The following is a 12,418-nucleotide window of genomic DNA, read 5'->3' as shown; positions in this document are numbered from 1 at the left end:
TTGGTAAGCGCCGGAGTAAGAAGAGGTTTTAAATTAATTCGCGCCCCAGCGGCAATTCAAAGAAATACGGTATACGTCGCACTTGAGTATACAGTAAGTCGCATTTTTGGGGGAAATTCATTTGATAAAACCCAACACCAAGAATAGACATTTGAAAGGCAATTTAAAATAAATAAAGAATAGTGAACAACAGGCTGAATAAGTGTACGTTATATATATATATATATATATATATATATATATTGTTTTTTTTTTGTCCTGTCCAGCTTCTCAGGCAAATCATATAGTTGATGTAGATGCCCTGTTCTGATTTACTTTACAAAAGAGAAGTGTAGGATACTTCTCTTGTTGTCTTATTTGAATGTGACTTTATTAAATGTATTTATATTATCATTTGGTGCAGCCGGGCCGGAGCAGGAGGGGATAGAAAGAGAAAAAAAGGAAGACGGGGGGAAATTGTGGGGATAAGAGGGGGATTAGACAGAGAGACAACAACAACAACAGCAAATACAACAATAACAACAACAACAATAGAACAACATCAGCACATACAAAGTGATAGCAAATAAGCAGTTAGTGAAATAAATAATATAGTAATGACAATGAGCATTTTTACACTAAAACTGGAGCAATACAAATACCAATAGAAAAAGCGCTATTGATCATGAACAAAACCAAGAGTTTACCTCTATTATCAACAATAAAGTTGTTCAAATGCAACGATACGTATACATAATGATAGCTAGAAAGATAATCAATAAATAAATGAAAAAAAGAAGAAGGAATACTGAAAGATGAAAGGGAAGAGAGAGAGGCAACCTATATTAATCTTGTAGATTGTTATAGTAACAATGGTTTAAGCTCTTTCAATATGCCTTGTGTTACCCAGTTTACCCTAGGGCAGGGGTGTCAAACTCAAACACAGAGTGGGCCAAAATTTTAAACTGAACAAAGCCGCGGGCCAAGGTTGAACAAATGAACCTTTTAATAGGGACCCAAACAAGTTTTGCATTGAATATTGAACAAGCAAGGCTTATATAACTTTATAGTGACGTGCAAAATCCAGTTTCAAATAATAATAATTGAAAAATATCAATGGCATATCAAATAAAATCTAGATAAAAATTGAATGCCTCTTTTCTATTTGCAGCCTTCTGAGGTAAACATCCAAATAAACTTTTTCCACAGGCTAATAATACATTTGAAAATAAAATAACAATAATGAATGAATCAAACATTCAAGCCTTGAAGTAGCAAGAGAAAGTGCATGAATAAAACGTTAATTATTGCTCCGTTTGCTACACTGATTTGCTTTCAGACTGAATATGGAACAAGCAACGCTTATACAACTTAATAGTGCAAAATCAACTTTCACAAAACAAACGAAAAACATCAATGGTATATGAAATAAATCCTAAATAAAACATTGAATGCCTCTTTTCTATATGCAGCCTTCTGAGGTAAATAACATTAACTTTTTCCATAGGCTAATAAATGTGAAAATAAAATAACAAAGAGGTGAGTGGGGTTTGGTATTAGCAAGGGGTGTATATTGTAGCATCCCGGAAGAGTTAGTGCTGCAAGGGGTTCTAGGTCTTTGTACTGTTGTGTTTATGTTCTGTTACGGTGTGGATGTTCTCCTGAAATGTGTTTGTCATTCTTGTTTGGTGTGGGTTCACAGTGTGGCGCATATTTGTAACTGAGTAAAGTTGTTTATGCGGCCACCCTGCGTGTGATCGGAATGGGTGTTGATTCACTTATGTGTGTGTAGAAGCCGGATTTATCATTTGACAGGGGCCGGCATGCTGTTTGAATGGAGGAAAAACGGACGTGACGACTGGTTGTAGAGGACGCTAGAGGCAGTGCCTTTGAGGCACGCCCCCAATATTGTTGTCCGGGTGGAAATCGGGAGAAATTCAGGAGAATGGTTGCCCTAGGAGACTTTCGAGAGGGGCACTGAAAATCGGGAGGGTTGGCAAGTATGAATATTAGCGGTGAATGCGGTGTTATAATACCGGCGGGCTAGCTCTAATGTTAATTTGGTATTGCCTCAAGGGCCAAATGAAATTACACGGCGGGCCAGAGTTTGACACCCATGCCCTAGGGCAACAACGTTGATATATGTTTGATGAAACATGATTATGTGCATGAGTGTATGTATGTGTATGTACTTGTATATGAACAGAATGTGTATATGAATGTTTGTATAGTAAATGTATATGTACATGTATGTGTATATGTATGTTTGTACAGTGAATGTATATGTACATGTATGTGTATATGTATGTTTGTACAGTGAATGTATATGTACATGTATGTGTATATGTATGTTTGTACAGTGAATGTATATGTACATGTATGTGTATATGTATGTTTGTACAGTGAATGTATATGTACATGTATGTGTATATGTATGTTTGTACAGTGAATGTATATGTACATGTATGTGTATATGTATGTTTGTACAGTGAATGTATATGTACATGTATGTGTATATGTATGTTTGTACAGTGAATGTATAGTACATGTATGTGTATATGTATGTTTGTACAGTGAATGTATAGTACATGTATGTGTATATGTATGTTTGTACAGTGAATGTATATGTATGTGTATATGTATGTTTGTACAGTGAATGTATATGTACATGTACATGTATGTTTGTACAGTGAATGTATATGTACATGTATGTGTATATGTATGTTTGTATCGTGAATGTGCGCGTGGATGGACGGACTTGGAGTATGTAGGTATGTAATGTATTTGTGTATGTATGTGGGAGCGTAGGTACCAATGTATGGACGTTTGTATGTATGAGTAACGGTGTGTGTGTGTTAGTATATGTGTGTTTGTATGTACAATATATTTGACCCCCAGTGTGCGTGGGAGCCAGAGTGCGGACCCAGCCGCCCAGTGAGCCCAACCCAAACAGCAGTTGTGGCGCCCAGGGAACCAGGGACCAACCCCCCACGCAGCCAGGCCGGCCGGCGGCGGGATACCCCATAGCCCGGCCCACCGCGCCGCCCGAAAGAGCCGACAGCAGGCCGCAGACAGACGCGCCCGGCAGAGGACAAGGCACGAGAGAAGCAGCGGACGGCCAGACCCCAAGCCAGCGAGAGAGAACCCCCCACACGGGCAGAAAGACCCAGAGACTTCCCGTTCGCCGGACGGGAAGACCGCCCCTGCCCCACCAGCACCCGGGCCCCCCCGACCGCACCCCCACCCCCACCCCCGGGGAGCACGGCACGGCCCACACCAGGCCACCCCACCCGAGCCGGCCGCCACAGACATATATAGGTTGCACTGGGGTATAAGTCGCATTTTTGGGGGAAATTTATTCGATAAAATCCAACACCAAGAATAGACGTTTGAAAGGCAATTTAAGATAAATAAAGAATAGTGAACAACAGGCTGAATAAGTGTACGTTATATGAGGCATAAATAACCAACTGCTATGTTAACCTAACATATTATGGTAAGAGTCATTCAAATAACTATAACATATAGAACATGCTATACCTTTACCAAACAATCTGTCACTCCTAATCAATAAATCCCATGAAATCTTCTTCCTCGATGTCTCTTCTAAACAACTCTGCCAACTCCAAAGGTATGCGCCGCTTCCTCTTGTCTTTTTCTGCTGCATATTTCACTACGTCCAGCTTGTAATCTGCAGTACATGATTTCCTTTTCGGTGCCATTTTTGTTCAGCCCTTCTCAGTTTTTATAAGTTACCGCCAACGATGAAATGATCCATTTTAATAGCTACGGCAGTAACATATAGCATATAGCAGTTACCATTCCATGACCCACAATGCACTTCTGCCATGACCCTCCCCCGCCGAATTCTTATTGGTTGATGTGTGTGTGACGATTGCTGACATTTTCTTCGTCTCTTCCGCGAATGAGATAAAAAATAATATTTGATATTTTACGGTGATGTGTTAATAATTTCACACATAAGTCGCTCCTGTCAAAGCATGGACTATGGGGTTTGTTTTTCCGGAAGGCAAAGGAAAGTTGGCGCGGGCAAGACGTGAATGTAAGTACATGTTTAATTTTACTCATAAAAGGAATAAACAAAAGGCGCGCTCGAGGGCGGAAGTACAAAACTTGGTCATAAAAACAAAACTAGCACTATGGACAAGAAACAAAAGACACTAACTGTGGCATTAAACAAACAAAACTTACGTGGCATGAAAAGAAGCAAAACTATGGATCGGCATGAGCGACAGGGGTAGCATGGCATGAAGTGAGTAGAGGTACAGTCGCCCGGCTGACTATCTGGTAACTACAGGTTTAAATAATGCTGTGGTAATTAGTGACAGGTGTGCGAGTGCAAAACGTGAGACAGGTGCGTGACATGAGGACAGGTGAAAACTAATGGGTTGCTATGGTGACAAAACAAACAAAGGTGCACAAAGAGTCCAAAAACAAAACCGAACATGACTAAAACAAAACATGATCACACAGACATGAAAAAAACTGCGACTTATAATCCGAAAAATACGGTAATTAATGTTTTCAAGCTGAGACTCACCGACTTTGGCTCATTGTCTGATATATCAGAATGCAAGTTTAATGACCACACACCATACACCCGCCCCAAACATTTATATTACATACAAGATGTCTGGTCTAATAGAAGTGTGGAAATTGATGTTCTGTGTACCACACACACACACACACACACACACTAACAGCAGGCCTAAACAGGAGGAGGATAGGGTGTAGGTACACAGAACATGGGATGGTCAAATGTGCGAGAAAATGAGAGCAGACAGTGTTGACAAACAATGTTGCAACCTTGTGTGGGAACCGCAGGTGCAGAAACCCAAAAGAAGAATCCCTGTGGGATGCAGAAACCGGCAGAGAAATTTTCCGTGCAACATTCATATTGTTTACTTTATCCCAATAAACATCTGTTCAGTATTTTAACATGAAAGTGTTTGATTGTGAGGCATTAAAAGCCACAAAATGCGACGGGTCCATCAGACCCACTAACGCTGGCTGAGTAACAACTATATGAACATTGTCAAGCAGATGTTCCAGCACGTTGTTCCCCCTCTTACGAAATCTTCCCGGGAACATAGTATGCTGCTGAGTTTTCTCCCATGCCCCGCAATTTGTGTTGCCAGGTGAGAACCACGTGCTGAACTTCACCCGTATCCGCACCATGAGCGACAAGATCTTGATCAAGTGGGAACCCTTCTGGCCGCCGGACTTTCGAGACCTGCTGGGCTTCATGGTGCTCTACAAAGAGGCGTAAGTTCTTCTCCTCCGTCCACGTCAGTTCAACTGCAACCTCTGCCAGACATTTGTTGCTTTCAGCTGCAACTAGAAAAAAAAAGAACGGGGGGCGGCGTTCAAAGTAAGAACCCATGACTAGAAACATGGAATTTACTGGTTGATGCTTTTGTTTCTGTTTGTTTAGTCTCTATTTGAAGGGACAATGCACAGAAACATTCTGCTCAAAGACAGATATGTTCTGTACCAGATTATAGCTAAATAGCTCATTTCCATCTGCAGTCCCATGCTACCTAAATTAGAGGGAAACAAAAATCATGTAATAAAATTACGACAATAAAATAATACTATAGCATGTAATCCAATTAAGAAAAGTAATGAAATGCCCTTTCATTGACACATACTTAATATACAATACAACCACCCCTCCTTTACATCATAACTAGACATTACATGCTCTTGTTCACCTCTGTCTTCATTTGTAAAAAACACAATTTTAACAGACACATCTCACAATTTACATGCGATGAGATGGCGACTTGTCCAGAGTGTACTTTGCCTTCCGCCCGATTGTAGCAGAGATAGGCGCCAGCGCCCCCCCCGCGACCCCAAAAGGGAATAAGCGGTAGGAAATGGATGGATGGATAGTCCATAGTGGATCTAACATAATAGTGTGAGAGTCCAGTTCCAAGTGGTTCTAACATAATAGTGAGAGTCTAGTCCATAGTGGAGCTAACATAATAGTGAGAGTCCAGTCCATAGTGGATCTAACATAATAGTGAGAGTCCAGTCCATAGTGGATCTAACATAATAGAGAGTGTCCTGTCCATAGTGGATCTAACATAATAGTGTGAGAGTCCAGTCCCAAGTGGTTGTAACATAATAGTGAGAGTCCAGTTCATAGTTGATCCAACATAATAGTGAGAGTCCAGTTCATAGTTGATCCAACATAATAGTGAGAGTCCAGTCCATAGTGGATCTAACATAATAGTGAGAGTCCAGTCCATAGTGGATCTAACATAATAGTGAGAGTCCAGTCCATAGTGGATCTAAAAATATAGTGAGAGTCCAGTCCATAGTGGATCTAACATAATAGTGAGAGTCCAGTCCATAGTGAATCTAACATAATAGTGTGAGAGTCCAGTCCATAGTGAATCTAACATAATAGTGAGAGAGTCTAGTCCATAGTGGATCTAACATAATAGTGTGAGAGTCCAGTCCATAGTGGATCTAACATAATAGTGAGAGTCCAGTCCATAGTGGGTCTAACATAATAGTGAGAGTCCGGTCCATAGTGAATCTAACATAATAGCGAGAGAGTCAAGTCCATAGTGGATCTAACATAATAGTGTGAGAGTCCAGTCCATAGTGGATCTAACATAACAGTGAGAGAGTCTAGTCCATAGTGGATCTAACATAATAGTGTGAGTGTCCAGTCCATAGTGGATCTAACATAATAGTGAGAGTCCAGTCCATAGTGGGGCCAGCAGGAGACTATCCTGAGCGGACACAGGTCAGCAGCGCAGAGATGTCCCCAACCGATGCACAGGTGAGCGGTCCAACCCGCACTAGACAGCTAGCACTTAATCCATGGCCACCAGACCTGTGCCCCCACCCCCCTCCACAAGGGAGAGGGGGGCGGGGAAGAAAATAAGAGAAACAGCAGATCAACTGGTCTAAAAAGGGGGTCTATTCAAAGGCTTAAGTATGCAAATGAGTTTTAAGATGGGACTTAAATGCTTCTACTGAGGTACTTTTTGTTTTCACTGTGGATGTGCAGAATTGTTCTTTTTGTACACCTTTTTGAGGGATATTCTTTGCCTTCCTTCAAGTCAAATTTGAAGTTGTCCCCTCTTGCTGTTTTCTTCCTCAACAGACCTTTCCGAAATGTGACCGAGTTTGACGGGCAGGACGCCTGCGGCTCCAACAGCTGGGTGATCGGAGACGTGGACCCGCCGCCGCGCGCCACCGAGGACGACCGGGACATCGAGCCGGGCCACCTCATCCGCCTCCTGAAGCCCTGGACGCAGTACGCCATCATGGTCAAGACGCAGCTGTCGGCCTCTGACGAGCACCAGGTCAACGGGGCCAAGAGCGACATCATCTACGTGCGCACCAACGCCACACGTAAGACCTGCCCCGCGGCCTGGCGCCATTTGCCATTCGTTCATTTGGTTTTCCTCTTTGTCTAAATGTTAATTCAATTGCAATGTTTGGAAGAGAAAATCAATGTCTGGCTCCCTCTCACAGCACACAGACAACATGTGGTGGCCATTTGTAACAATCTAGTTCAGGGGCCCAGCTGTGTGAAACCAATGGTTCTCAAACTTCAGTAAAAAAATGTCTGTCCAAGTACCACCATGATGACCAACATTAAAATACTTAGAATAGAATGGAATAGAATAGAATAGAAGGTACTTTATTGGTCCCTGGGGGAAATTCAGCACTACGGTTCGCTCACAATAGACAATAAACACTTAGGTATTTTTTACATGTGGATAATATAAATATAGTCTATTATACAGCATTATTCACATGTGAATACTATAAATACAGTCTATTATACAGCATTATTCAAATTTGAATAATAGTCTATTATACAGCATTATTCACATGTGAATAACATAAATACAGTCTATTATACAGCATAATTCACATGTGCATAATATAAATACAGTCTACTATAAAGCATTATTCACATGTGAATAACATAAATACAGTCTATTATAGAGCATCATTCACATGTGAATAATATAAATACAGTCTATTATACAGCGTTATTCACATGTGAATAATATAAATACAGTCTATTATACAGCATTATTCACATGTGAATAATATAAATACAGTCTTTTATACAGCATTATTCACATGTGAATAATAGTCTATTAAACAGCATTATTCACATGTGAATAACATAAATACAGTCTTATACAGCATAATTCACATGTGTATAATATAAATACAGTCTATTATAAAGCATTATTCACATGTGAATAACATAAATACAGTCTATTATACAGCATTATTCACATGCGAATAATATAAATACAGTCTATTACACAGCATTATTCACATGTGAATAATATAAATACAGTCTATTATACAGCATTATACACATGTGAATAATATAAATACAGTCTATTATACAGCATAATACACATGTGAATAATATAAATACAGTCTATTATACAGCATTATATACATGTGAATAATATAAATACAGTCTATTAAACAGTATTATTCACACAGGCGTGCGTGCGTGCGTGCGTGTACAATCCTATATGCAATTTGTGTAATACTAATATTCTGTAAATGTAAAAACAAATATGAATTCTGACTAAAGAATTGGTGCCGATGGAAACTAAGAAAAGGGATTTGGGTACACTATCTGGAGTACAGGCTAGGCGAGTGGGGGATCTTATGTTCGTGGATAACTCCTCTGGCAGGGGGCTCCCCTCGTCTCTTTTAATGCACAGCATAGGACACATAGCAAGAGTGGTCCTCAGGTCCTGTTGATCAAGAGCAATAGCTCCACAGCCACAGATCCACTTTTAACCACTAATATCACAGTCAAAATGAAAGCTTGTTCCCATAGGCACCAAAAACTGTTAATAATGTTTAGACAAAAGTGTATATTATATATACTATTATATATATAGTATTTATATATGTGTGTGTGTGTGTATATATGATGGATATGTGTGTATTTTGGGTATATGAATCAGTGTATGTATGTGATTATGTGTGTATATGTATGTATTGTATGTATGTATATGTATATATATATATATGTATATATAAATTGTATATATGTGTGTATATATGTGTGTGTTGTGTATATATGTGTGTGTACATATGTATATATGTAAGTGTGTGTGAATTTAAATGTATTATATATAGATAATATATAGCATCTACGCAGAAACCACTGAATTGAATTATATTATATATATATATTGTATATATATATATATATATATATTTCTTTTGTATTTTATGTCATTCTCTTGTTTTGTTTGCATGGCTCAAAATAAACCATTTATTCATTCATTCATTCATTCTAGAGATTTTCTAGATTGCCAGAATAATTTTTTTGAATTTTAATCATAAATTTGAAGAAATATTTCACAAATATTCTTCGTCTAAAAAACAGAAGCTAAAATGAAGAATCAAATTAAAATAATTTATTATTCTTTACAATAAAAAAAAATACTTGAACATTGATTTAAATTGTCAGGAAAGAAGAGGAAGGAATTTAAAAGGTAAAAAGCTATATGTGTTTAAAAATCCTAAAATCATTTTTAAGGTTGTATTTGTCCTCTGAAATTGTCTTTCTGAAAGTTATAGGAAGCAAAGTTAAAAAAAAAATGAATTTATTTAAACAAGTGAAGACCAAGTCTTTAAAATATTTTCTTGGATTTTCAAATTCAATTTGATTTTTGTCTCTCTTAGAATTAAAAATGTCGAGCAAAGCGAGTCCAGCTTGCTGGTAAATAAATAAAATGTAAAAAAATAGAGGCAGCTCACTGGTAAGTGCTGCTCTTTGAGCTATTTTTAGAACAGGCCAGCGGGCGACTCATCTGGTCCTTACGGGCGACCTGGTGCCCGCGGGCCCCGCGTTGGTGACCCCTGATTTAGGATCAAAACCCTTAAAACAAGTAAAACACTCTAACATTAAATTTGCTTAGTGCGAAGAATTATCTTATCAGACAGAAAATCAGCAAATATCTCCCTCATTTGAGATATTTCATCTTCACTTTTTGCAGTGTTAGTTAGTTAGATGACGACAGTTGCCGCGGACCAGGTGTCTTCTCGTAAAAATACTCCGGATTGTTTTGTGTACACTTCATTAGTCAGTCTTACACAATCCACTGCTTACTCCGCATGACACCTGTCATTTGTCGCTGCGGAAAAAAAAAATCAAGCTCTTTTATTCGAGCATTTGTGCCAAGGGAATGGTGATACTCTGCCTCTTACCCGCCTTCCTCCCCGACCTCAGAGTTCCGGCAGTGTCATTTAAGAGCGGCGCACCGCGCCAGAAGGCCAAAGCCGTCACAACAAATCACGTTGCAGACAATGCGGTCGGACCGGTGTTATGCACCACCAGCTCAAATAGTCTCTTTCGCCATTGCATCTAGACAACAACCCCGCAGCTGTTCCCCCTCACACTACACCTGATGCACAGCTGTCAGGTTCAAACACTGATGACGTCTATTAAAACAGATAAGAAGCAAGGAATCATGCAGAGACGGAGTTAAATTCGGCTCAATGAGGAGAGACGTTAGGGCTTGACTCTTGTTACAGATCCAAACTACGCTCTAAAATCCTGCCCAGGTGCTTCCTCTATTTATTTCGGGTCTCCCCATGTCTAGCATTAAAAGATTACAGTTGGTACCGAGGGCAGTAGGTCAGCAAGAGTTGTCGTTGTGGCCGTATTAATGTTGCGGCTGCTATAGCAGTTATTATTATTATTAGTTTGACGAACATGCGTCTGAACCTCGAATTTTATAAGGTAGTGATCGGACAATACTTTGGGGTCTCCCCATGTCTAGCATTAAAAGATTACAGTTGGTACAAAATGCGGCTGCTAGACTTTTGACAAGAACAAGAAAGTTTGATCACATTACGCCTGTACTGGCTCACCTGCACTGGCTTCCTGTGCACTTAAGATGTGACTTTAAGGTTTTACTACTTACGTATAAAATACTACACGGTCTAGCTCCATCCTATCTTGCCGATTGTATTGTACCATATTTCCCGGCAAGAAATCTGCGTTCAAAGGACTCTGGCTTGTTAGTGATTCCCAAAGCCCAAAAAAAGTCTGCGGGCTATAGAGCGTTTTCCGTTCGGGCTCCAGTACTCTGGAATGCCCTCCCGGTAACAGTTCGAGATGCCACCTCAGTAGAAGCATTTAAGTCTCACCTTAAAACTCATTTGTATACTCTAGCCTTTAAATAGACTCCCTTTTTAGACCAGTTGATCTGCCGTTTCTTTTATTTTTCTTCTATATCCCACTCTCCCTTGTGGAGGGGGTCCGGTCCGATCCGATCCGGTGGCCATGTACTGCTTGCCTGTGTATCGGCTGGGGACATCTCTGCGCTGCTGATCCGCCTCCGCTTGGGATGGTTTCCTGCTGGCTCCGCTGTGAACGGGACTCTCGCTGCTGTGTTGGATCCGCTTTGGACTGGACTCTCGCGACTGTGTTGGATCCATTGTGGATTGAACTTTCACAGTATCATGTTAGACCCGCTCGACATCCATTGCTTTCCTCCTCTCCAAGGTTCTCATAGTCATCATTGTCACCGACGTCCCACTGGGTGTGAGTTTTCCTTGCCCTTATGTGGGCCTACCGAGGATGTCGTGGTGGTTTGTGCAGCCCTTTGAGACACCAGTGATTTAGGGCTATATAAGTAAACATTGATTGATTGATTGATTGATTGATTTGGGAGGTCCCTGGTTACATCGCCGAGGCTGTCGCTGAGGGAAGCGGGTAATATGGACAGCCCCAGTTAGACACAATATATGACTATTAATGAAATGCAAATGTGTTGACACTGGTGATATCGCCCTGTCTCTGCTTTGTCTGCGTCACGGTACTCAATGTTCCCTCGGCAGTCAGCAGGCCGATTCAAAACACTGATACGAGACGACTTGCAATCTTTTTGGATTGCCAGCTGTCCCTTTGCACGGATAGAAAAGTACAACTTCAGCACAATTGATAATAACTATAGAAACAGCCCGCTAGCATAAGAGTTGTGTGATAATATATACATAATTATTCTATCACCCGCTCAGATGTCTGACTCGAATATGAAATGTTTGTACAAAAATTAAATGTACAAGGATTACGCCCCACATACCCCCAACCTTGCACAGGGTCAGTGTCCTGACGCCAATTGGAGCATACCTAAAAAACTTTGATTATCTATTTAAAGCACTTTTGGATCTAATAAATGTCGGGTTTCCCCTTAAGTAATGTAATGTTTTGCGTCAAGAAGAAGACACACAAAGTCTGGCCCTCTTTTTAGCTTTTATTGGCAATTAAATGCTAACAACGGGACCAATTCCAACACGTCAATCAATCAATGTTTACTTACATAGCCCTAAATCCTGGTTGTCTCAAAGGGCTACACAAGCCACAACGACATCCTTGGCTCAGATCCCACAT

The 12,418-nt window shown here is 40.2% G+C and overlaps 1 protein-coding gene across 1 annotated transcript in view; it reads left to right on the top strand.

Moving 5' to 3' along the window:
* insra (insulin receptor a) overlaps positions 1–12,418 on the top strand; it is a 157,221-nt gene that overhangs the window by 115,200 nt on the left and 29,603 nt on the right. The window contains 2 exon segments of the mRNA XM_061920826.1: positions 5,139–5,265; positions 7,124–7,374. Of these exon segments, the coding sequence (XP_061776810.1) occupies positions 5,139–5,265; positions 7,124–7,374 (378 nt within the window).

The sequence above is a fragment of the Nerophis ophidion genome, linkage group LG14, assembly GCF_033978795.1.
Source record: "Nerophis ophidion isolate RoL-2023_Sa linkage group LG14, RoL_Noph_v1.0, whole genome shotgun sequence".
Classification (NCBI taxonomy): domain Eukaryota; kingdom Metazoa; phylum Chordata; class Actinopteri; order Syngnathiformes; family Syngnathidae; genus Nerophis; species Nerophis ophidion.
Note: the sequence above shows the minus strand (reverse complement) of the source record. Positions and strands in the feature narration are given on the sequence as shown.